The sequence below is a fragment of the Dromiciops gliroides genome, chromosome 3, assembly GCF_019393635.1.
Source record: "Dromiciops gliroides isolate mDroGli1 chromosome 3, mDroGli1.pri, whole genome shotgun sequence".
NCBI classification, from domain to species: Eukaryota; Metazoa; Chordata; class Mammalia; order Microbiotheria; family Microbiotheriidae; genus Dromiciops; species Dromiciops gliroides.
This window is the reverse complement of record NC_057863.1, coordinates 264,962,824-264,990,273: the sequence shown is the minus strand read 5'-3', so window position 1 is coordinate 264,990,273 and position 27,450 is coordinate 264,962,824. Positions and strand designations below refer to the sequence as shown.

Genomic DNA, 27,450 nt, shown 5'->3' with positions numbered 1-27,450 from the left:
AAACTGGCGCTTGGGCTCACGCTCTTTCCTCAGGACTCTGGTGGAGAGCGGAGCTAGAAATGTGCTCTCCCTTTAATAGATAGGAATCTAGGCCTTTCTCTTTACCAAATTCTTATTCTCCTTAATAAAAAGTCTAACTCTTGCTAAAGCTTATAATTTATTGGCGACCACTCATTAGATATTTTAGATAGTTTAGCTAGAATTTTAGCCCTTAACACAAGCATGATCTCAGATGCCCCCAAAGTAGAAATAGAAATGGTTAAAAGAAATAAAACAGGGTAACTACATTATTTTGAAAGGCACCATTGTGAAATAATATCAATATTTAAAATATATGCATCAAGTGGCATAGTTCTTTTTTGTTTTTGCTTTTTTTTTGCTAGTGGCATAGTTTTTAAGGGAAAAATTAATTGAATTATAGGGAAATTATAATAATTAGAGAAATTATAATAATATCATAATCATAATAGAGAGCTCAATGGACACATTTCAGAACTGATAAATCTAACAGAACAATAAACAAGAAAAGTTAAAGGCCCATATAGAACTTTAGAAATTTTAGTTTTTTGGGGAAAAGTACTCATATTTGCAAAGTGATATTTTAAAGCTTAGGGCTGACCAAGATTTTCATTCTTCTGCTGGAAAAGTTTCAGTAGCTATATGTAACTTCTAGAATCAATTACAGACTCCTCAATTTGATGTTTAAAGCTCTTTAAAACCAGATTTCAGTCTACCTTTCCAGCCTCATTTACATACCATTCCTCTTCACTCACTTTAGTATGAGTGAAACTACAAATTACAAACTGGTTTGTTTGCAGTTCCTCTTATACAAAGTTCCATCTCCAACATCTTTGCACAAGCTGCCTCCTATTTCTGAACTTCACCTCACTTCCTCCTTTTAGAAACTCTAATCTCTCTCTCTCTCTCTCATAAACATTTTTATTTAAAGTTTTGAGTTCCAAATTTTATCCCTCCTTCCCTCCCTCACCTCCCTCTTCCCTGAGGTGCTAAGCAGGTAGGGTTATACATGTACAATAATGTAAAATATTGCCATATTAGTCATTTTGTATAAGAAAATTTGAATAAAAGAAAAAAATGAAAGTGAAAAATAGCATGCTTCAATTTGTGTTCAATCAATAGAAGTTCTTTCTTTGGAGGTGGATAGTATGCTTCATCAGTTGTCCTTTGGAATTATTTTAGATCATTGTATTATTGAGAATAGTTAAGTCATTCACAGTTCTTCATCAAACTATATACATATATGTGTATATATGTGTGCATGTGTATATTATATATACATACATCTATATATGTATGTATGTATGTATGTATGTATGTATGTATGTATATATAGGTGGGGCAATAAGGGTTAAGTGATTTGCCCAGGCTCACACAGCTAGTAAGTGTCATATGTCTGAGGCCATATTTGAACTCAAGTTCTTTTGAATCCAGAGCAGGTGCTTTATCTACTGTGCCACCTAGCTATCCCCAGCTTCATCAAACAATATTGTTGTCACTGTGCACAATGTTCTCTTGGTTCTGCTCACTTCACTATACATCAGTTCATACAAGTCTTTCCAGGCCTTTCTGAAATCATCCTGCTTGTCATTTCTTATAGTACAATAATATTCTATCGCCATCATACACCACAGCTTGTTTATCCAATCCCTAATGGATGGGCATTCCTTTCATTTCTGATTCTTAGCCACCACAAAAAGAGCTGCTATAAATATTTTGTACAAATAGGTCTTTTTCTCTTTTTTGAGATGTCTTTGGGATATAAACCTAGAAGTAGTATTGCTGGATCAAAGGTATGCACAGTTCTATAGCCCTTTGGGCATAGTTCCAAGGCAGCTAGGTGGTACAGTGGATAGAGCACTGGGCTTGGAATCAGGAAGACTCATCTTTGAGTTCAAATGCAGCTTCAGACACTTACTAGCTGTTTGACTCTGGACAAGTCATTTAACTTGGTTGTTTCTCATCTGTACAATGAGCTGGAGAAGGAAATGGCAAACCATTCCAGTATCTTTGCCAAGACAACCCCAAAAGGGGTCACAAAGAGTGGGACATAAAACAATTAAACAACACCAAAAAGCTTCTTTTAAGTCATCTTCGAGAACTACCTCCTAAATTTCCCTCATCCAACCTGTTTTCCACATCCTCCCTCTTCCAACAATGCTAGTGTCTCTCCCATTTTATATATCTTTGTCAACTTTTATGTTTACATATTATTTCTTCTGATTGACTTGAAGGCAGGAACTGTTCCTATTTGTTTTTTAACCCTTATTGTCCAGCACATTGACTGCTTGATTGATTATAACAAGTTAAAGATAGTTTCTTTGCTTTTCAATACATTAAGATATATAAAATTACTTAAGAAAGTAACATTCAATAACAGTAATAGTAATAATGATAACAAGTTAATAATAGCTAGAATTTTAAATGTATGTAGGATTTGAATTTAGATCTTCCTGGTTTTAAGTCTGCCCACTGTATACCATCTAGCTGCCTTAAATGCTTATTTAAAAATTAATAGGCCACATTTATTTGTCCTTTTACAATTTAGAACACACAATTTGATAATGTATAACAAGATGATTTAAAAGTAGCCCAACTATATTCATCTATGTATGAAGCCATAAAATTTCTATTGTATTAATAAAGTCACGCAGCAATATTGTTTGATGAAGAACTGTGAATGACTTGACTGTTCTCAACAATACAATGAATCCAAGACAATCCGAAAGGACTATTGATGAAACATACTATCCACCTCCAAAGAAAGAACTGATATTGATGGAGCCGACTGAAGCCGGCTATTTTTCATTTTCTTGCATTTTTTTCTTTTAGTCAAGTTTTCTTGTACAAAATGGCAAACATGGTACATAATTATACATATAATCATATGATTGCTTGCCGCCCCAGGGAGGGAGAAGGTTGGGAGGAAAGGATAAAAATTGGAACCCAAAACTATACATAAAAATATTTATTACGTTAAAAAAAAAAAAGTTAGTCACGGATAAGTTCAAACTGGGAGGAGCCTCTTCCGTAATAACACGTAGCGTTTATTTTTACAGAGTGGTTTACGCAAAATCTTGAGAGGGAAAACTCCTCCAGCAACGGCAGTTGGAGAAGGGCGGGGGAGGGGGAGGGGGCGGGGGCGGGGAGCTGCGGGGGCGGCACTATTAGTAAAGAAGCAGCTGTTAGGAACATTGGGAGTCTACAGGAGGTCGGGTGTCCTCCTGGGTGCTCCCATCACACACCAGAGGGCGTCCTTCAGCTTTCTTAATCAAGTCCTCAGCAATTCCTTGAGCCTCTTTCCTCTCTAGACCCGGAAGAGAGAGAAGGAAGGCGGGGCTTCCTTCTCGACTGCCCACCCTACTTCCTCCATTTCCGGAGCTGGCGGCTTCTCTCGTTGCTCTGGCGACGGGGAAGCGCGCTCCCGGGCCTCTAGCTTCACGCCCGAGTCCCCTGGATCCGGCGGACGAGGCGGGGTGAGGGAGAGCGCGCACACAGCGCTCCTTAGGGCTTCGTGTACTGGCCGAGAGGCGCGCCATGCAGAAGGGGAAGAGAAAGAGGAAGAGTAGGGGAATCTGTCCCGTGACCTGAGGTGCTGTCACGTGACTCCATGGCTGCTGGGAAGAAGACTATGATGGAGTAAGGGGAGGAGGCCGGAGAGGTCGCTAAGAAGCCCCAGGCTGGAAGTGACCCGGTTGCTTCTGCTGCTTAACCATGGGGACCGTCCTGGACATCAAGATCAAAAGAGCCAATAAAGTATATTACGCCGGGGTAAGTGGGGGCTTGTCCCCTAGGGCTGGAAGGCCCTTGGGGAGGGGAAGTGTGGGAAGTCATGCTCGGGCTGCACACCTATTCCGGGTTTTGTACCAGAAGAGTGTTGGATTTCACTACTTTGGACCATCTCTGCATTGTTTGTGGCAGCGTAGTGGGGATGGGAGGGATTCTGTCTGATTGTTAATTTATCGAGAATCCATCCCTAGGATGGCAAGAATGTCAAGTTTTGTAGTGAAGTCGTGTCCGACTCATCGTGACCTCTTTTGGGTTTTTTCTTTAACAGTGGTTTGCCATTTTCTATTCCAGCTCATATTACAGAGGAGGAAACAGGTTTAAAGTGACTTGCCCAGGGTCATCCAGCCAGTAAGTGTCTGAGTCCAGTTTTGAACTCAGACTCATCTTCCTGATTCCCGGCCTGGCGCTCTGTGCACTGTGGCGCCACCTAGCGCCTTCTCAAGTATTCTAGACCAGAGCTAACCAGAAAGAGAGCAGATGTACTGAAGCAAACATACAAACTCATGGGGATGTTTTCGCCTTTTCCATATTTGGGCATCAAAAAACTTAATTGGAAACCAACGGGAAGTTTACCTCGAAAAACAAATATTAATCTGGTTAGTTATAATTTAGGGTAGGTTCTTATCACTACTCATAAAGTAGCAATGTCTTCTTGAATAATACAATAGAGAAAAATCCCATTATATACTAAATTCTTAAAAAATGAAAAATACAGTTTTCCATAGGGGGAGTCTTTGGATGCCTGCCCACTGATTTTTTTTTTTTTTTTGCAGGGCAAATGGGGGTTAAGTCACTTGCCCAGGGTCACACAGCTAGTAAGTGTCAAGTGTCTGAGGCCGGATTTGAACTCAGGTACTCCTGAATCCAGGGCCAGTGCTTTATCCACTGTGCCACCTAGCTGCCCCCTGCCCGCTGATTTTATGACATATGTTTCAGTTGAAGTAGTTGGTCAAGTAGATAGAAATTAGATTCAACTACTGATAACTATTGTGTTAATTAAAATTGAGATAGACTACAATTAATCATTTTAGCTGCAAAACTAATTATTAGATTTTAAAATTGAAGTGTGCTATTTCGAGATTCCCTTGTAGCTATCTGATATTTCACAAGGCCTGAACTCAAGTTAAGGACATAGAGAAAATTAAATGATAAGAGAATAATAAAACTTAAAACACCTGAATATCACCCATAACTCTTTGAGATCGACTAGAGAAAACACATACTTTGTTGCCACCACAGAATTCTGGGTCGTGAGTTTAACGAGTATGTAAGATCTAATGCTTTCATGCAGAATAAAGGAATTTGGATTAAAATAATACAAAATTAATTTTCAGTCACTCCTATCAGGGGTAAAACTCTAAAGTGAGGCAGGCCCCATAATTTGCCATTTCCAAAAGGTAATGTGATCTTAGGTATGCTGAGAAATTAATTTTGAATCAGTTGCCTGTGTTTAAAGATCTACAAAACCACTTGAAAATGTTTCCTGACTTTGGGAACCTGAAATAACCTAGCCTCTGCTGTGGCTCATATTTCTTAAAAAATATTAGCTTTAGGAAATCTCTGCAAAGACATCATAAAATTGTGGTGTCCATTGATTTTGAATCATTTAAACTGGCCTGTACTGCTTCTGATATTTATTATCTATGTGAACTTGGGCAAGTCACTTAACCTGTTTGATTCTAAAGTCCCTCATCTATAAAATGAGGATGTTGGAGTAGATGGATTCTGAGGTTCCTTTCCCCTTAAGATCTTATGATTCCATGTACTCATAGAAAACATTCCATCACTTTACCTTTATACAAGCTGACTCCCATGTGTAGAATTCACTTTGTTTCTTTAGACTCAGAACCCTAAAATTCTTTCAAAAGTCACATCAAATGACACCTCCACTTGACCTTTTTTAATTCCTTCCAGCTGCTAGTGCCCTTCTCAGTTGCTTTTTATTTGTTTTGTATATATTTTTCATGTACACACACACACACACACACACACACACACACACAAGCATTCCTCCCCATAGTGCTATTTTCCCAATAGCTTCTTGAGGGCAAAGACGGTTTCATTTTTGTCTTGTAATACTAGTATCTAGTGCAATGCCTGGCACATGGTAAGTGTTTAATAAATTGCTTGTTGATTGGTTGATTAATACAAGGCAGTAATAAATGACAGAGCAGGGGTCAGCTAGGTGGCACAGTGGGTAAAGCACCGGCCCTGGATTCAGGAGGACCTGACTCCAAATCCGGCCTCAGACACTTGACACTTATGAGCTGTGTGACCCTGGGCAAGTCATTCAACACTTATTGCCCCCCCCCCCCCAAAAAAAAGACAGAGCCGATAAGTTGACATTAACTCATAAATGACCTCTTAATTCTCACTCTTGAAACTAATGGATGGAAACCATACTCTGTTTCATAACCATCATAGCAATCCTCTCCCAACCAGTTATGAGGACGAGTAAAGAAAACTTGGACCATACTAATCAAGCACTGGGGGACCACAGCAGCTGATGGACCATCCTTTCCTCTGTATGTGGATCAGAAAATTATATGGGACCTTAAGTTAACTTCCATCACATAGTAACAAATATGCTGACCTTTTATCATTTTGCTTGTGATTGAGAAGGCTTAAATAAATCTTACCTTAGACCATAAAAAAAAAAGAAACTAAGATCTAGTATTTTATCTAATCTCTATCTCCATTTTGTCCATATGAATAGACAGTATGAAAAATTTTGTGAAGTTTAAATATGGCCTTCTACTTAGCCACCATTTAGTTTATCCTGTCAGAAAAGGAAATGTGTGTGGTATAATTTATCCTTGATGAAACTATGCTGACTTTTAATGATCTCTCTGTTCTGAGTGTTCACAAACAAGCCCTTTAGTATTATAGTGTGAAATTTTTTTCTGGAATGAAAGTTAAGTTCAGGGGCCTATAGTTTACAGATTGACCCTCCTGCATTTTTAGAAAATTGGCTGTGATATGATCCTCTTATTTCTTCCAGGATCTTGTATAAGTCATTAACACAGTAGCTCAGTATTCTCATCTGCCATTTCCTTCAAAATGCTAGGATTTAGTTTGTCCACATCTGATGACTGTCTTACCATAAGTTTGTTTTCATCAGTATATAACAGAACATAGATAATTAGTCCAACATCCCAAGTAATCACCATAGAGAGCCAAGCATAGCCATTAGACATCAGCAATACTGACAAAGCAGTGCAAAGCATTGCTTTTCAGACTGTATCACTGATTATAGGTCTAAATAACTTGAAGAATACATGACAGACACATAAACACATCAGTACTTCATATCAAAACAGAAGCAAATATGTATAACATAAAGCAGTTATGCTATCAGTAGGCCTACAAAATTGCAAAATATGCTGTACACATACATAGCTAACTTTAAACAGTTAAATACCCAAAGTAAATATGCATTAAAAGAGAATAATAAAACAAACATATATAAATGTGCTTAAATATGCATCAGTGAATGCAAGGTACATATTATGTAGCTAAGCATTAGCATACTTATCTGACTATATGTGTAACAATTTCACTAGGTTTACCTGTGACATTATAAGATAGTCTGATTCCTAATTGGAAAGTCTGCCTTCTCCTGTGGCCTGCTGACCTATCTGACCCAGTACCTGTATTAGTTGCATGTATGCATGATCACAATCTTTATCATCAGCATTATGGTCTTGTTTACCTCAAGCTTTACTGGTAGAGCCCCCAGGTGTATCTCAAGGTTGTATCTGTATACTACAAGACTGGTTTAATTACTATGCATAAAATATATTCCTTCTGAGTTCCATCCTCTGCTGTCACTTAAACTTGGTTTGGGGGTACAGTACAGAGTCCTTTTTACTTTGAATGTCCCTTTCTGAACCCTTGCCTGGGTCAGGCAGTCTTTGACTGGCTCGCGTGCTCGCTCTCGCTCGCTTGCTCTCTCTCTCGCTTGCTCTCTCTCTCTCTCTCTCTCTCTTTCGTTGGTCAAGATGAGTGTCAGGCTCAACTTGCACAACAAGGAGTCCAACCAACTCAACAGTTGGCAACCAGGGATTGTTGTTTTAGGAACTATTTTATTTTTGTATTAAACTTTCATTTTTAGTTAACAAGCATTTATTTTCTCTCCTCACCTACCCCTACCCTTTGTAACAAACATACATAGTCAAGCAAAACAAATTTCCTCATTGCCCATGTCCAAAACTACGTCTCGTTCTAAATCTTGAGTTCATCAGGTAATTCTCTTTATGGGAAGATGGATGGCAGGCTTTATTCCAAGTTTTTTCTTTTTACAATGTTGTTATTGCATAAACTGTTTTTGGATTCTGTTCCAGTTCATACATCTTCCTAGGTTTCTCTGAAACAGCCCCCCTTGTCATTTCTTACAGCACAATAATATTTACATTTATATATCATAATCTCCATAAGCTTTTGCCTCTTTTTTGTACCCCCAAGTGCTTAATATGGTGCTTGGCACATGGTATCTCCCATCTCTGTACTTCTGCACTAAGTGTTCCACATGCGTAGAATACATTCCCTCTTTATCTCTACCTCATACAGTCCTTGTCTTTATTAAAGATATTCAAGCTTCCTCACAGTCTGTTACCATCCCCTTCAAATGCTGTTGCCCTCCTTCCCAGATTATCTTGCATTTAGAAATATATATTTGTGTTGACTTTCTATTTATGTGGTGTATATTTATATGTATATATAAACACAATATATGTGTATGTGTGTGCATACACACACATACACATATTTGACTCCTCCATTAGAATAGGGGATTATTTTTACTGTGGATTAAATCCACAGTGCCTGACACATAGTAGGTACTTAATAAATACTTGTAGATTGATTTTCTTACAGTATAGTAATATTCCATTATATTTATGTGCCACAGTTAGTTTGTCTATTCCTCAATCTGTTGGCATATACTTTGTTTCCAGTTCTTTGCCACTACAAAAAATGTAACTATATAGATTTTGTTGTATATGAGATCTTTTGTCATTGAATTTATTAGGGTATATAATTAGCTTTGAAATCATTGGGTCAAAGAGTATGGACATTATAATTACTCTCTTTGAATAATTTCCAGTTGCTCCTCAGAAGGGTAAGACTAATTCATAGTCCCACAAATGTGCCTGTCTTTTCATAACTCTCCAAACACTGACAATTTACATCTTTTGTCATCTTTTCCAATTTGCTTTGTATGCAAAGAAAACAGAATTGTTTTGGCACTTAGTAGATATTTGCAGCATTCTTTCATGTAGTCATTAATAGTTTGCAATCCTTTGACCACTTATCTACTAGGAAATGTCTCTTGTCCTTATTTAGTTGTATTCATTTTTTATTTGTCCTGAATATTAGTGCTTTATCAATGAAACTTGGTGTGAAATTTCCAAAAATTTGAGAAAATTTCCCAATTGCTTCCTGTCAAGTTCTTCTAATTATATTATTTTGCATATGAAAAAGCTTTTAAATTATATAGATTTATCTTTTATGATCATCATCAGTTTTTGTAATGGTTCTGGGCAAATATGATTCCCACATATTCCCATTGTGATTTCCATTTAGTAGTCACCTATTCTATCATTAAACTTTTACAAAATTCTCTTCATATTTCAAATTTAATTTTAATTTCTTATTTCTCTTTTGGTTAGATTTATTTAAATCTGAAACAAGTACATACATATCCTCAGCGATTATTATTTTGCTATTTATTTAACTCCTCTGTTTCAATTAGATGTTTCTTTAAGCAGTTCTTAACTTTAAAAAAATTGTATTTCAGTGCAGATAGAGAGGTGATGACTTAGTGTACAGAAAGATAAATGATTGGTGCAGGGATTTATTTTGCTTGATTGACTATGCCTATTTCTTATAAGAGTTTTCTTTTTCTTTTCAATGGTGGGGGATTGAGAAGGAGAAAAAAATAAAATTTTAATTAAAAATCAATGTAATTTATTTCCTTTGTAATAATATGTATTTTATTAGCACAGTACCAGGCACAAGTAATGCTTAATACATTTTTATTGTTTGATTTTTTTACATTTAAAAACATAATTCTGTGATGGGGTCCTTAGGCTTTACCAGACTTACAGAGAGATCCATTATATAAAACAAAGGTTAAGAATTCCTGTTTTAGGTATTTAGATACTATGCCATTGGGTGCATATACATTTGGTGTTGATATTTCATTATTTATGGTGCCTTTAATCATAATGTAGTTTCCCTACTGTTTTAACCATGTCTAATTTTAACGTTGCCTTGACTAAGATTGTGATTGGCACCTCTGCATTTTTGGATTTACCCAAGGTGTAATAGATTCTACTCAAGCCTCTCATTTTAACCTGTGTGAATCTTTGTTTTAAGTGTTCTTTTTACAAACAACATCGTTGGATTCTGCTTTCTAATCCATTTTGTCAATATAATAGGACCAGTACTAATAGGGTTTCCCTTGTCTTCAGCCTTCTCCAGTATTAAGCTAGTTTTTCCTAAAAGGCAACAAAGTGGGTGCAGCTAGGTGGTGCAGTGGATAAAGCATTGGCCTTAGATTCAAGAGGACCTGAGTTCAAATTCGGCCTCCGACACTTGACACTCACTAGCTGTGTGACCCTGGGCAAGTCACTTAACCCTCATTGCCCTGCCAAAAAACAAACATATAGTCAAGTAAAACAAATTCCCACATAGCCATGTCAAAAAAAAAAAAAATTCTTCAATTTACACTGAGTCTACCAGCTCTCTATTTGGAGATGGATTGCATGTTTTCATCAAAAGTCCTCAGGAATTGTGATTGGTCAGTTTGTTGATCAGAGTTTCTAATTATTTCAAAGTTGTTTGTCTTTGCAATGCTGTTATTTTATAGATTGTTTTCCTGGTTCTGCTCATTTTACTCTGCATCAGCTCATACAAGTTTTCCTGGGTTATAGCAGAACTATTTTCCATTATATTTATGTATCATAACTTTTTTTAATCATCCCACAATTGAAGAGCATCCTCTTAGTTTCCAATTCTTTGCCATTTTGAAAAGAGCTATTATGTTTTTGTACATATGGGTCTTTTTCCTATTTTTTTATCTCTTTTTAAAAAAATAAAAACAATGTAAGTTTATTTCAGTGAAAAACTTGAGTTTACAATCATTTAGTAAATAAGAAGTGAACGTTTCATTCCTATCCCATGATATTTATGAAAACACCTTATCGGTAAATAAATATCTCTGAACAGATTAAGGGGAAGGCAGACTAAACAGTTACTGAGTATCATTCTAATCATTCAGTGAGCCCAATGGTACTTACTTTTTGCTCACTCACCACTGGGCAGAATAACCTACTAATAGATGCCAACTGCATTTCCACTTTATACTTAGATAGAAGGACTTGTTTAGATTTGTTGTTGCTATAATAGCAGACATTTATTGAGATACTTCAGGCCTGTGAAAAGGTGTGTGGATAGGTTGGATTTGTTTTTTAGAACTTTATTTTTGGCAAAAATGAGTCAAGGTGATTGCAGCCTAGTTAATTTACATTGTGACTCTTTTTTTCTCTTTGTAGGAAGTGCTCTCTGGTGTGGTGGTTATATCTAGCAAAGACGCTGTACAACACCAGGGAATTTTATTAACAATGGAAGGACTGGTGAACCTGCAGCTCAGTGCCAAAAGTGTTGGTATGTTTGAAGCTTTCTGTAACTCTGTTAAGGTAAGAATGCTTACATTTTGAATGATTGGGGTAATGTTAAAAAAAAAATCACAATGGTCTTTTCGATACTACAAGTAGAATAGTATAGTCATTTTCCATTATTGTGGGGGACTTTCATAAGCAGAAACTGATTTAATAATTCCTACAGTTTCTGTCACCAGCTTACTTCAAGAAACAGCAAAGTATTTGGTCTAAATGCCTTTGCAATGTTACTGCAACTACGTGTATATTTTTTGTGATTAGTAAAACATTGGGAAACCAAAAATGTACTAATCTCACCCATTTAAGAAAGTCTATGAATGGCCTTTTCCATAAAGTTGTACCTGTGGCTTAGACATGGTTAGCACTTTTCCTAAAGTTAAACAATTCTTTTTAATCATAAAAGTATTTTATTATTTTCCAGTTACATGTAAAGATAGTTTTCAATATTTGTTTTCATAGGATTTTTAGTTCCAAATTTTTCTCCTACCCTCCCTTCCCTCCCCCCTCCTCAAGACAGAAAACAATCTGATATAGGTTATATATGTACAATCACATTAAACATTTCTGCATTAGTCATATTGTGAAAGAAGAATCAGAACACAAGGGGAAAACCTCAAAAAAGAAAAAAAAAAACAGTCAAAAAGTAGAAACAGTATCATTCAATCTGCATTCAGAATCCACAGTTCTTTTTTCTGGATGTGAGGAACATTTTTTATCATGAATTCTTTGAAATTGTTTTGGATCATTGCACTGCTAAGAGCCAAGTCTATTACAGTTGATCATCACACAATGTTCCTGTTACTGTATACAGTGTTCTCTTGGTCCTGCTCATCTCAGTTAGCATCAGTTCATGTAAGTCCCTCCAAGTTTCTCTGAAATCCTCCAGCTCATTGTTTCTTACAGCACAATAGTATTCCATTACATTCATATATGACAAATTGTTTAGCCATTCCCCAATTGATGGGCATTCCCTCAATTTCTATTTCTTTGCCACCACAAAGAGAGCTGCTATAAATATTTTTGTACGTGTGCGTCCTTGGAAATAATAATTTTTTTTAAATTAACTACTAGTTGGGGCAGCTAGATGGCGCAGTGGATAAAGCACCGGCCCTGGATTCAGGAGGACCTGAGTTCAAATCCGGCTTCAGACACTTAACATTTACTAGCTGTGTGACCCTGGGCAAGTCACTTAACCCCAATTGCCTCACCAAAAAAAAAAGAAAATCAACTACTAGTTAATATAGTTGTTTGAATATTGACAATAAGAGGAAATGCTAAAAAAAAAAAAGAAAAATAAGTTTTCTGTTCATTTGATTACATTGAAAAATTATCAGATGATTTGAGAATTCCCTCTATCAGTAGATCCACGCATGCATGCATGCCCATCCTTGCATCTCTTGTCCACAATCTTCCAAACCTTCTCTATAGGACATCAGTACTGGAGGCCTTCCTCACTTTGGTGAGATAAAGGTAAAGTGTTCTAAATGGTTGTCATCCTCCATTCTTGTCACAATTCTTTGATGTCATCTTTTGCTCCTGTTCTCGTTTAGAGTTCTTTATTGTTTGCATGTTGCAGCCTGCTTGTATCCAACATGCACCTCTATTACCATTTGTATGAATTTATAATGAGATTCCCTGTACATTTTTTAATGTGCTCTTTTACAATTTACTTTTATTGATCATTGTACAAAAACTTTAAGGAGTAAAGTAAATGCTTTTAAGAATTATTGTTCAAACAGAGTTTTAAAAATCAATGTGAAAATTCCTTTATACTTATAACTTGGGGAAAATTCTAAATAAATTTAAGAAATTTTTTAAAAAAAGAATTATTGTTCAAAAGTTAATTTGCATGAAGAGTTTTTAGTGGTATCTATGAAGAAAAGGTTACAAAAGGGGAATTTAAAATCTGAGGATCTGCTTAATTACCAAATCTTTTTCTGAATTCTTATATTATGGTAATAGTGAATCAGACACGTAGAGAACATGTGGCCAAGATAGCTCATTCCTTTGGCACTTCAGGCCTCAAAGTCCTTTTTCACTTATGGCCTCCTCACTGTGCTCCCTACTGGGTGTAGTGCCTCTGCTGAGCAAGTTGCTCAATTGGTGTCCCAGGGTCTACTCCAGCAGGGCATTGTAATTCTTATGAGTACATAGCCAACTCTTCTCTGCTGCAGAAGTCATGATCCTTGAAGCAAGTCTGTGTCTCTATCCATGCCTGGCTGTATCATGTTTCTGAAACCTCAGGTGTTCTTCAGACTCTCTTGAACTGACTGCTGGATGAGGTGTTTTCTGTTGGAGGCAAGTGTTTTCTCTCGGCTTCGCCTAAGAGGTGCAAAGCTAGATTCTTTGCAGTCTGGCACTGTCTTAGAGGCAGATCATTGACTTAGTAAATAGAGTACTGGATTCAGGAAGACATATGTACAAATTCTGTCTGCCTTTGTGACCTTGGACAAGTCACTTAATCATTTTGTTCGCTGGGTTCCTTATCTATAAAATGAGAGTTGAGTTTGATGGCCTGTAAAGGTCTTTTCAGCTCTGATTCTATGATCTTATAATGTTTGGCTGCTCAGAACTCTCCAGCTGCTTTTTCCATGGTTTAAAGCCCCCAAAGACACATTCAGTTTTTAGTCCAACCAGTCTTATTGCCCCTTCTGACTTAATCTGAGATAAATATTCATATTTAATAAAAGAGATAACAAGGTGTTAACACTTTGTTAGCACATCAGCACTTACCTGTGACTATATTCTATGGGGAGGGGAAGGGAATAAGCATTTATATAGTGCCTAATATGTGCTGGCCACTATCCTAAGCAGTTTACAAATGTGATCTCATTTGATCTCCCCACAACAATCCTGTGGGGTAGGTGCTATTATTATCCCCATTTTACTTTTGTGGAAAGTAAAAGAGATAAGTTAAATGACTTGTCTAGGGTCACACAGCTAGTAAGTGTCTGAGGCTGTATTTGAACTCAAGGTCTTCCTGAGCTCAGGCCCAACTCTTTGTCCACTGTGCTACCTAGCTGCTCATTATTAATCATATCAACTGAGCTGGGAAAGTAGGAGTCAAATACTCCTCTCTTACACTTATATTTATTTTGTATATATTTTGTGCATACTTATATGTTTATGTTTCCCCTGATCTCATATCATCTTCCTGAGGACAAGGACTATCTTTTTTGTCTTTGAATTCATGGTGCTTGGTATGGTGTCATAATAGAAATTTACTAAATGCTTATTAATTGATTAATTGACCTGGATTCAGATTTGTGACCATGGACAAGTTCTTTTAATCTTTGTGGGTCTTAGTTTCTTCATCTCTAAAATAAGAGGATTTACCTAGTCTTATTGACTGACTGATCTCTAAGGTTCCTTCCACCTATGAATCCTATAGTCCAGATCATTATATCAGTATATCATTAATAACTCAGTTCTTTAATGACTTCCTCTGCTCTCTAAATTTTCATCATTTTTCTTCTTCGGGTCTTAAAAACATAATTCACAAGAATTTGTAGACTTTTTTTTTTAAACTAGTGCCTAATGAAAATTTGTTTATTCACTCTCAATCCCACAATAAATACCTCATGCTAAATATAGTTATACCTGCTGATCACCTCTCTCCTTTCTGGAGGTAACAGATCAAAATTGCATGTGTAGAAGTTGATAGCCACAGGGCAGTGACTGAAACAGTTGGTCATTCTGAAAGCTGTATTTCTTTGACTCCTTTTGCAATAACTAGCCTTCCAAAGACTTCAGATCAGAGAATACAGAACCAAATCCAACACCTGTATTTTTTCTGTAATAACATATGCTGTTGGGGCAACTAGGTGGTGCAGTGGATAGAGCACCAGCCCTGGAGTCAAGAGGACCTGAGTTCAAATCTGGCCTCAGAAACTTGACACTTACTAGCTGTGTGACCTTGGGCAAGTCACTTAACCCCAATTGCCTCACCCCCCCCCAAAAAAAAAAACCCATATTCTGTCAGAAAAGAACAGAGACATTGTTCAATAGCTACCTTGAAATAGAAAAAAAAGGTGAGGGACCCTTTGTGCTTGTCCCTTCGTCCTAACTAGGTTCATAGAATTGAATTGGCCAGCTGTTCATCAAAGACTAGATCATATTCTCTAAATGCTAAGGGGATACTGGCATTTTAATGGGCCTTTTGTAAATTGATCATTTCAAAGTTCTTTTTTATTTTAAAATAAAGAAAATGTTGATAGAATGATTCAATTGACTTTGTTTTTCAGCCTATCCAAGTTATTAGCAGTTCAATAGAAATTGTGAAGCCAGGAAAATTTCCCAGTGGCAAAACGGAAATTCCTTTTGAGTTCCCTCTGCATGTGAAGGGCAACAAAGTTTTATATGAGACCTATCATGGTGTATTTGTCAACATTCAGGTGAGATTTTTCTTTACTTTTAAATAGTTTATTCACAGCTTTTCTTCTGAAAAACAATTGGGAAAATTCATTTAACATATCAACTGGTTCTGTTTTCTTTCCCCTGTTTCTTAATGTATATAACATTAATTTCTCATTTTACTCTAATTTCAAAATACAGCTATTCACTTTTGGGGGGGCAGGGCAATGAGGGTTAAGTGACTTGCCCACAGGCACACAGCTAGTAACTGTGAACTGTCTGAGGTTGGATTTGAACACAGGTTCTCCCGAATCCAGGCCCAGTGCTTTATCCACTTCACCGCCTAGCTGTCCTACTATTCACTATTAATGTAAGCCATACTACAGACTTTTAAAAAAAAAGGTTTTTTCTTCATTTCTGGCATCTGATTACTTGTTGATTTTTTTTCCCTTTTGCCAATAACCATTTTTTCTATCCACTCTGATACTGTGCATTAGTTTTTTATTGGTTTGGAACAAAGGCACCTGTGTTTTACATACTTCTCTCATGCTTAAACATATCTGTATGCTTGAAAGCTAAAGGTAACTGCTTTATGTTTATGCCCTTTATTGAGTGGCAAAGGGGTAGCAATCTGGAGGGTGGAGTACTGGGAAGCAATATATCAAGAAAATGCACCAGACTGAAGCCTGATGGGGAAATCATGGGAAAAAATCACCCTGAATTACTTGTCTAGCCAAGGTCATCATAGAGAGACAGAGAGGTCTGCAGACACTGGGGATGGGGCCTGTTATGAGTACAATGCATATGGAATGCTCTAGTGCCCAGAGATAGTCTGTGGCACCAGAGCAAGAGGAAATCCCTGTACATGGATGGTGCACGGACTTGGACTGAAGAGCAGCTTTAGCACCCATTACTCAGGTCTAGGTCACTGAGACAATGTAAAGTAAGGAGGAGACTTATGCCTGGGGTGGTGTTCCTGGGTCGGGAGGCTCAGGACAATTTACCTAGAAAGGAGTAAGCAGTAACAGCATGACTCCGACTCAGACCTCTCCTCTCCTCCTCCAGGAGCAGAACAGGACCTCACTTCTACCTTCTGGCCTAGTCCAAAGCCTACTGAGGAATAAATAAGTAGTGTAGAAATCTCAGGCCAAAGGGGAATCTATAGTTCTGTCACTTTGAACTATCAGAGCTTTCCAACTGACAGATTGGGCCTGAGTCCAACAGCATTCTCTGTTGTTCGGATCCAAACCAACACCAGGAACTTAGAAAGCTTAGACCAGGGGAGTTTGGTCAGACTTCGCCCTGCATCAGACCACTTTGAGGGCACAGAAAGTGCTGTGATTTGAAAGTTTGCGAGGAAAGGCAGTGAGCTCCCGAACTCATGACAAGATGGCTCCAAAACACATCCAAATAAGGTCATAGGAAAATGCCCGGAGCAGCAAAACTCACAGAAGAATGTGCTGAAATCATCTTTTAACCAAGAACAGCTTGGAAGGTCACAAGGAGGGAGCTGCTGTGCTGATACAGGAGATGGGCCCAACCCCACAGTCACCCTGACACAGATCCAGTCTCAGGAAGTCCTCACCATAGAAGGAGACCCCCAGAGCCTCTGAGTCAGCTGAAGCACCAGTGTCATCTGGAACTAAGCTCACAGTCTGGTGAGTGGGCTGAGCCCTGGGCAGGGGAGAGACTACAGGGGTTTATGCTGGTGCTAAGGCAGAACTTGGGTTTTACACCCCTACTGAGAACCAGGTGGTAGGCTTGAGTAGAAGTGGCCCAGGTGGGGGAGGGGCACAGGCTCCTTGGATCTAACAACCACAACACACAAAGCTGGTTGATTGGCAAATTGGTCTGGGGTCATCTAGGACCAGGAAACAGCCTGGGCGAGGGAAGAACCTGATTCTCCTTAAATCATACCACCTGGGACTTCTTAAGCTTGGGATACTGTAGCCTGGAAACAGTGCCCCACTTTAAGGAGCTAAAAGTCTAGTAAAAGAAAGGCAAGATGAGCTGACAGAGAAAGCTGAGGACCATAGAAAGTTTCTTCAGTAACAAGAAAGACCAAGGGGCACCCTCAGAGGAAGATGTCAACATCAGGGCCCCTATATCTAAAGCTTCCAAGAAAAATACGAATTGGTCTCAGGCCATAGAGGTGCTCAAAAAGGACTTCGAAGATAAAATTAGAACGGTAGAAGAAAAAATGGAAAGAGAAATGAGGCTGATGCAGGAAAGACATGAGAAAAAAGTCAACAGTTTAAAAAGTCAAATGGGTTTTTTTTTGGGGGGGGTTTTGGGGGTTTTTTTTGCAGGCAATGGGGGGTTAAGTGACTTGCCCAGGGTCACACAGCTAGTAAGTGTCAAGTGTCTGAGGCCGGATTTGAACTCAGGTACTCCTGAATCCAGGGCCGGTGCTTTAACCACTGCGCCATCTAGCTGCCCCCCCTTAAAAAGTCAAATGGAAAAGGAGGTACAAAGCTCTCTGATGAAAATAATTGCCTAAGAATTAGGATTGAACAAATGGAAGCCAGTGACTTTATGAGAAACCAAGACACAGTAAAGCAAATCCAAATGAATAAAAAATAGAGGGAAATGTGAATTTTCTTCTGGGAAAAACTGCTGACCTGGAAAATAGGTCCAGGAGAGATAATTTGAAAATTATTGGTCTACCTGAAAACCATGATCAAGGAAAGAGTTTAGATACCATCTTCCAAGATATTCTCAGGGAAAATTGCCCTGAAATTCTAGAAGAAGAAGCTAAAATAGAAATTGAAAGAATGCACCGATCACCTCCAGAAAGAGATCCCCAAAAGAAAACTCCTAGAAATATTATAGCCAAATTCCAGAGCTCTCAGATCAAGGAGAAAATATTGCAAGCTGCCAAAAAGAAAGAATTCAAGTACTGTGGAGCCCCAGTCAGGATAGCACAAGATCTAGCAGCTTCTACATTAAAGGACTGGAGGGCATAGAATATGATATTCCAAAGGGCAAAGGAAATGGGATTACAACCAAGAATTGCCTACCCAGCAAAACTCAGCATTATCTTTTAGCGGAAAAAATGGGACTTTAATGAAAAAGAAGACTTTCAGATATTTGTGATGAAAAGACCTGAACTGAATGGCAAATTTGACTTTCAAATACAAGACCCTAGAGAACCATTAAAAAAAAAAATTGGAGCTGGGGGACATACCTGGGGTCATACTGTGGGCGACTGTCATGTGTCTGAGGCCAGGTTTTGGCTGGGATTCCCCTGGGTCCAGGGGTGATGCTTTGTCCACTGTGTCACTTAGCTAGATGATAACATCTTTAGAGTTAAATTGAAGGGTGAAGGGAATTCATTGGGGGAGGGGGAAGGGCAGAAGCAAAATCCTACATGAAAGTAACAGGAAAAGGCTTATGGAGTGGGGGAAGAGATAGGAGAGGAGCAGGGCAGTAAATGAATTTTACACATCAGAAAAGGCTCAAAGATCTTAAACTCATCAGAGCTGCCTCAGGGAGGGACTAATAGACACACCCAACTGGGTGGAGTAATCTAATCTGGGCAGTAAATAAGCCTAACACTCATTAAAATTGGCTCAAAAACCTCAATCTGGCTCCAGGAGGGACTGATGTACACACTCTATTGGGTAGAGTAATCTCTATAACCCTGCAGGAAAATAGGAGGGGAAGGGGATAAAAAGAAAGGAGCAAAAGAAGGAAGGGCAGAATGGGGGAGGGGACAGACAGAAGCAAATCCCATTTGAAGAGTGATAGGATGAAAGAAGATGGATAATAGAATAAATATCATGGGGAAGGGAATAGGATGGAAGGGAAACAGTTAACAATAGTAATCATGAAAAAGAAAAAAGGGGGGAAATTATACAAAAAATACTTATAGCAACTCTTAGTGGAGGCTAAGAATTGAGAATCAAGGGAATGTCCATCAATTGAGGAATGATGGAAAAAGCTGTGTTATATGATTGTAGTGGAATGGACTTGTGCTACAGGAAATGACAAACAGGATGATCCCCGAAAAACCTTGAAAGACTAATGAACATCAATGTATAGTGAAGTGAGCAGAGCTGAGAGGACATTGTGCGTAGTGACAGCAGTATTGTTCAATGAGTAATTGTGAATGACTTAGCTGCTCTCAGCAGTACAATGATCCAAGACAATCCCAAGGAACTAATGAGGAAGCATACTATGCACTGCTATAGAAAAAACTGATAAAAAGAACACTTGTGGATTGTACATATATAACCTGATTGCAATCTTGTGGTGGGGGGAGGAAAGGGAGGGAGGGAGGGAGAAAAATTTGGAACTCTAAATCTTATGAAAATGAATGTTGAAAACTACCCTTACATGTAAATGGAAAATAAAATAAATGTTTGTTCAGGGGAAAAAAAAAAAGAAAGAAAGTTTGCAGGGCCTCAGCCTAAGATGTCTCTGAGAACCCAGAGGAACAAACTATTCAGTTTCCAAAGACAGAAACAGCAGGACCAGTTCAGACCTTCCCTTCAAAAGGACTACAGAGCTTAACCCTAACCTGAAATCCCACCTCAGGAAGTAGGCTGAAAGAATAAGCAAACAGACAAACTAAAAAAGAACCCTACCATAAAGAGCTATTATAAGTAGCAGAGAAGCTCAAAACAGAAATTCAGAAGAAGAGAATGACTCTTAAATATCTATAAGAAAAATCTCAGAGAACAATACAGCTTCAGCACAAATTAAACTAGAATTCTTATAAGAGATAAAGTGAGAGTTAAAAAAGCAAAAAGCTAAAAAAAATTTTTTTTAAATGAAATGAGAATGCTTGAGAAAAAAATAAGAGGTATCAAAAAAAGAATTGGAAAAGTGATTAGCAGTTTGGCACAAGAGATGCAAAGCCTCACCCAAGCAATTAAGTCCCTGAACATTAAAATTGGACCAAATAGAAGCCAATGATTCTATGAGACATACATTTTTTTTTTTGGTGAGGCAATTGGGGTTAGGTGACTTGCCCAGGGTCACACAGCTAGTAAGTGTCAAGTGTCTGAGGCTGGATTTGAACTCAGGTCCTCCTGACTCCAGGGCTGGTGCTCTATCCACTGTGCCACCTAGCTGCCCTGAGACATACATTTTAAAAAATATTTTATTATCAATTACATGTGAAGACAATTTTTAACATTTATTTAAAAAAATTTTTTGAGTCCCAATTTTTCATTCTCTTTTACCTCCCCCCTCCCTAAGACAGTAAGCAATTTCATATAGGTTATATATATGTAATCATAAAAACATATTCACATATTAGTCATGTAGTGAAAGAAGAAATAGACAAAAAACAAAGATCTATGAAAAAAAAGTAAAGTGAAAAAGAGTATGCTTCGATCTGCATTCAGACTCCATCAGTTCTTTCTCTGGATGTGGATAGCATTTTTCATCACGAATCCTTTGGAATTGTCTTGAATCATTGTATTGCTGAGATTAGCTAACCATGAGACATAAATATTAAAGCATGGTCAAAAATACTGAAAAAATTAAAGAAAATGTTAATATATCTCAGCAAAAACAACTGATCTAGAAAGCAGATTGAGGACAAAAAATTTAAGACTCATGGAATTACCCAAAAGTAGCGACCAAAAACAGAACCTCAGCATTATGTTTTAAGAAATCTCAAAAATACTGCACACATCTCTTTGAACCATAGTACAGAGTGGAATTAGAAAGAATCTACAGTCACTTTCTGAAAGAATGAAAACTCCCAGTAACAACATTGTCCAAGTCAGGATCTTTTAGGTCAAAGTAAAAATGCTATAAGCAACCAGAATGGAAGAATTCGAGTACTGATGAACAACAGACAGAACTAAATAATCAAATCAAACACATGATTTACCAGCCACCATGATAAAGGAACAGATACTTACTCAGCAAAACTGAATGCTCTAGGGGAAAAATGTGCCATTAATGAGATAGAGAAATTCTAATTATTTCTGTTGAAAAGACCATAACTGTGTAGAAACTCTGAAATGCACAAGCAGGAGTTAAGAGAAAAAGGCAAACACAAATAAACTGTTTACATTCAGACACGGGAGGGATGATATACACATGTCTACTGAAACCTTATCATCAGCAGGGGTCTTAGAGGTATTATAATTAGACAAGTGCCAGGAGTGCTTCTCTTTATGTCTTGATGATCATAAGAAAAACAGAAAAAGAGGGAATGAAGAATACATTTTGAGGAAACTCTGGTTTCAGTCCTAAGAAACAAGATGCACCTGTACTAGGTAACCCCTTCTCTCCTCCTTTCCCCCCCCCCCCCAGCTCCATCCTATCCCTTATCAACTTCCTTTTGTGTTTTGTCTTTTGTTTTTAAATTGTAAGCTCCTTGATGATTGTCTCATTTGTGTCCCCAGTGCTTAACACAATGCCTGGCACATTAATAAATTGTTACTGAATTGAATTAAAATGGATGCCCTATAGAGCAACTACGAGGCAGTGGATAAAGCACCAGCCCTGGATTCAGGAGTACCTGAGTTCAAATGCGACCTCAGACACTTGACACATACTAGCTGTGTGAACCTGGGCAAATCACTTAACCCCCATTGCCCCACCAAAAAAAAAAAATGGATGCCCTATAGATATTGTTCAGTAATATAGAAAGTTCTCACTTGACATTAATTCTCATTATGGAGATTCAACTTTATGTAAAGAATTCTGAAAGAAATATGTATTCCTCCCCCCAAAAAACCCCAACAAACCCTTCTTTTTTTTTTTTTAAAGTGAGGCAATTGGGGTTAAGTGACTTGCCCAGGGTCACACAGCTAGTAAGTGTTAAATGTCTGAGGCCGGATTTGAACTCAAGTACTCCTGACTCCAGGGCCGGTGCTCTATCCACTGTGCCACCTAGCTGCTCCCAACAAACCCTTCTAAATGAAAGCAGAAGGACAGACACATGCAGAGATTTCACAGCCACCACTAGCCAACATGGGCAGAGGGACTTGGTTTGAGAACTCCTGGAGCTGAGAGAGAACACTTTTGCCCCACACTGCTCACCCTCCTTTGTGTCTGGACCCCCATGTGTCTGTCTTTCATCCTCTGTGCTTGGTACCTTGTCTGTCCCTGCCCCTGCACTGTCCTATCCTGTCTGTGTCCATGTCTGGTTCCCACATGTCTTGGTCCTTCTCTCCAAACCTCCCACTCCCGTAGTCTTCATCTTGGTTCTAGTCAGGCACATGGGAGCCTGCCTCCTGTTCTCACTTCTCTGTCCCAGGCCACTCCTGCTGGCCTCCTCCCTTCACAGAAATGCGCCCCCCTTCTTGTTTCCCTCTTTCCCTTTCCCAAGTCCAAGGCAAAGCATATGTAAAAATCATCCTTTATATAGAGGTTTGCAGAGCGGGCCACTTATGTAAAGTAAAAATTCCTTATGTATTTGGGATGGACAATACAGATGGACAACAAGTTGAGCATAAAGTTGAGCAGGAGGAAGAGAGCAGGCTATATTACTCTTGAGAGATTGCAAAGGTCTTTCATTGACTCTCAAACCTCCTACAAAAGCAAAGGCTAATTTTTTTCAATTCTAAAACTTAAAATATTGTTTTATGGAAGCAAATAAGTATCATTAAACAGCAGAGAAGTTCATATGTTGATTGTGAACAGGCCACAACATAAAGCTAAATGGGGAACTCCTAATAAGAACAAGAATCAGAAAGAACTGAATACTAGGAAAAGAAGATGTACTGGTCACATGGCAAAAATGAGGGCTAGCAGGTGGACAGGCAGAGTGTTCTACTGACACTCTTAAGACATTGGAAGAAAGTGTAAAAGGCTTTCAGTTCATTGCATAGAACCCCCAACCACCTACACCCCCCACACCGCCCGCAAATTTTTTGAAGATTCATCCAAGAAGGGTAGGCATGGTTGGCTTGGGATGTGTATCATTGGAAGAAACTAGTAAGTTGACAGGATCAGAGATCCAGTTGATCTATTGAATTTATGTGAGAATGCCTTTCCATTTTAGTTATTTAAATTATTAGGGGGTTAACTGTTTCTAGCTAAATTATTGGGGGCCAGACTAGGTTTTTTCTAAAACATTGCCACTTATAAATTACGGGCTATTTCACCAGTTTAGGCAATAAGCATTTATTATTAAAGTATATTAAATGTTAGCAAAGAATTGACCATGTGGCATTTAACACAAGCCAAAAAAACCCCATTGCCATATTGTCTCTAAGAGAGCACATGGCCTCCAGCAGAGTTCAGAACCCCTACATTACCTACTCTGGCCTAAGAGGAAAGCACTCCCCAACAGACCTCAAGTCCAGCCCAAAAGTGAGGTCTAAGATGGTGCTGGCCAGGAGTCTCCTGTGTTCCTGACTTTTTTTTTTTTTGGTGAGGCAGTTGGGGTTAAGTGACTTGCCCAGGGTCACACAGCTAGTAAGTGTCAAGTGTCTTGGGCTGGATTTGAACTCAGGTCCTCCTGAATCCAGGGCCAGTGCTCCATCTACTGCGCCACCTAGCTGCCCCGTGTTCCTGACTTTTATCCTCTTTTTGATAGAGGCATGTTGCCACACACTGATCAAAGCTAATTTGGTCAGCATCATTCAGTTCCATTGATTGACTTGACTTGGGGGGTGGTCTAAAGATCAAATTCCAACCATCTAGGTGTGCTTCTTCCCCTAGCTAATCAGAAGGATCAATCTGCATTCCTTTTGTTAAGGTGAAGGCTCATCCCAGGCTGGTTTCTGGTGAGAGGGAGAGAGCAGCTAACGCTAACAGGTTTGGGTTTCTCCTAGAAATTCATTATTAATAATTATTTTCTCACACACTCTTCTGTCTTTCTTTATGGCTAGAATTGCAAAAGTAATTTCTAAGACCTGTTAGCTATTTGTTTTGGCTTGATTTTTCCATGAAACTAGAAAGTACAAGGTCTATGAAATTGCAAGTTTAACATTATTATTAGCTAAGTTGTCTATTAGAGTGAATAAAGATTTATGTTAAAATAGTGTATTTTATCTAGGAGGTAATAGTCTTATCTTGAGAATTAAGTCTTCTAAATTTTATGTTAATTTTTTATGATCAACACTTTAGCAAAGTGTCTGGCACATAGTAAACACTTAATAAATGCTTGTTGACTTGACTTTTATATAATTTGTTAACTGGAATCAATTTCATGTTGTCATCTTTAGTGTTTATCTTGAATTGCAAATAATTACTCCTCTTCCCAAAGTTAAACCTCTCTAATATCCAAAGAGATGGACATCAAGACAAAACTAAGATGCTACCACATGGCCAAATGGCAAAAATGACAAAATTGTTGGGGATATGAAGAAATGGCCAAATACGTGCTTTTTGGGTGGTTCTACAAATTTGTGAGATATTTTTAGAAAATAATTTGGCAGCATCTGATAAATTAATGAAAATAATCATGCCCTTTGACCCAGTCAAAGTTCCTTTTGGGGAGAATGCATCCTAAGAGCATCATCAAGAAAATAGCAACTGAAAATTGTCAAAAGTATTTATAGCTGCTTAGATGTAATAATTAGAAACCAGAAACAACAAAGCTATCTAATGGTAGGAAAATGTTTAAGCAAAATTTTGTGTATATCATGATCATAGATTGAGAGCTATAAGGAACCTTAGAAGTCCTCTAAGTCCAACTCTATACTTTTTATCCTACCCCAGCAGCCTTCTTACCCTGAAAGATCCCTTTGCTCCTGAGGCCCCATTCCGATTGTGAGTTCCTCCTTTAGCCTACACTTTGAGGAAGGGTCCATGCCAACTATATATGTTTCTTCACTATTCCAGCTTTTCTCCTGACTCTAGACTTCTCCATCTCCCCTGCAGAGAATGCCTTTCTTTTTTTCTTGTATTTATTTATATTCTCAGCTCTTTGTACTGTGCCTAGTACATAGTAAGTACTTAATAAGTATTTGTTGACTTTATTATTTTGTTGGTGAAGAAACTCAGGCCAAAAGATTTTAAGTCACTTTCCCAAGGTAACATAAGTAGTAAATGACAGAGCTGAGATTTAAACCCAGGTCCTTTAATTCCAAATCGAGCACTCTTTCCACAGTACCACTAAGTTAAATGAGATATGATCATTCTTTTGTGAATTGTAAACATGAAGAATACGAAAAAATATAGAAGGCATTTATCATATAATGTGAAGAAAGCAGAATTAGTAGAAAAATATCTAAATTGACTTCTGATATATTAAAACACTGGACAAGGAAGGTAGAAAGAACACGGGCTAAATAAGAAATCATTGTCATTATGTATTGAAATTCTATTAAAGTATTTTGTTAGTATTTGTAAAACTATTAAAGGAAAAACAAGCACATAAAAATTTGTATGAAATTTTAAAAGAAAATGGCTTTAAACTGACATAGTGAAGTTGAAAATAAATTTCCCTAAAGCAGCATTTTCTTCCAATTTTGTTTCCTACAGTATACCCTCCGGTGTGACCTGAGACGCTCTCTTTTGGCCAAGGACTTGACGAAGATATGTGAATTCATCATTCATTCTACTGTAAGATATGTCCGGGGTGGGGGGGTGTAACTTCATTAACTTTTGAAGATAGAAACTTTCTTATTATAGTCATTCAGTTCAACACTTTTGTTTACTCTGTGAGGAGCATCATGGTGTTGTGGATAAAGAACAGACCAGAAAAGGTATTATTAGAATTTTCTCATTCATGAGCTCTCTGTTCTAATGAACTCATAGGGCCAGTGCCCATCCCTTGTATTTAAGACACAAGGACTTAAGTATTTAAAGCATGAGGGTATTTGGATATTTCTGCCTCTACCTTACAGTAAGACATTAGAGTAGGACTTTATGAGCGAAGCGCAAAAGATATAAAAAGAAAAGAATACAAATAATGTCCCCAAAGAGCTTATATTTTACTGGGGCAGATGGGGCTACATGTTACATTTTATAGTAATAAAATATGTATATGTAATCTTTATGTGTATGCTAAGGTGAGAGACCAAGACAGAGGCTGATATGACCCTCCCTTCTCCCCCCCTTGCATTTATCTTACCTTGATCTTCCCAAAACCCCTTCTCTGACCCTATTTTACCAGCTTTTCACCTTTTCTTCCCTTTCCCTTACCAAATCCTATTCTTCATCTGCACTGTGACCTCCAGTCCCTTAACTCCTGAATTACCTTCCAGGCCAGCTCCTTTGTACTTGCCATTCTCTTCTTTTCCCTAATGCTTAGTGAACTTCCACAGAAGAAAGGGGACAAGCCCTCAGAGTATTCTTTCTTGTTTTTGTTTTTGTTTTGTTTGTGGGGCAATGAGGGTTAGGTTAACTTGCCCAGGGTCACACAGCTAGTAAGTGTCAAGTGTCTGAGGCTGGATTTGAACTCGGGTCCTCCTGAATCCAGGGCTATTGCTTTATCCACTATGCCACCTAGCTGCCCCCAGAGTATTCTTGTAAGGCAAAAATTTTGTATTTCCTTTCTCCCCATCCTGGGAATGTTATGAGAGCACAATTCTTCCTGTCCTGTGATATATATTGGTGATTGTACAGGAAATTTCATCATCTTTGCTATAGCCATGATGTTCCTGGTGCTAATCTACTACTGTGCCACCCAAGTGCCCATAAGTAGTGGAAGGTCCTCTAAACTAATGGGGTCAAACTCAAGTAGAAA

The 27,450-nt window shown here is 38.1% G+C and overlaps 1 protein-coding gene across 2 annotated transcripts in view; it reads left to right on the top strand.

The window, feature by feature from the left end:
- The first annotated feature begins 3,371 nt into the window (after positions 1 to 3,371).
- Positions 3,372 to 27,450, top strand: part of VPS26C (VPS26 endosomal protein sorting factor C) — a 42,929-nt gene continuing 18,850 nt past the window's right edge. The window contains exons 1-4 of one of the 2 annotated variants that reach the window (XM_043996776.1): positions 3,372 to 3,789; positions 11,364 to 11,507; positions 15,734 to 15,883; positions 26,244 to 26,324. In XM_043996776.1, the coding sequence (XP_043852711.1) occupies positions 3,733 to 3,789; positions 11,364 to 11,507; positions 15,734 to 15,883; positions 26,244 to 26,324 (432 nt within the window). In that variant the 5' untranslated portion in view covers positions 3,372 to 3,732. Of the gene's footprint in view, positions 3,790 to 11,363; positions 11,508 to 13,489; positions 13,788 to 15,733; positions 15,884 to 26,243; positions 26,325 to 27,450 lie in introns of those variants that run through there. The other variant, XM_043996777.1, reaches the window with a different exon arrangement.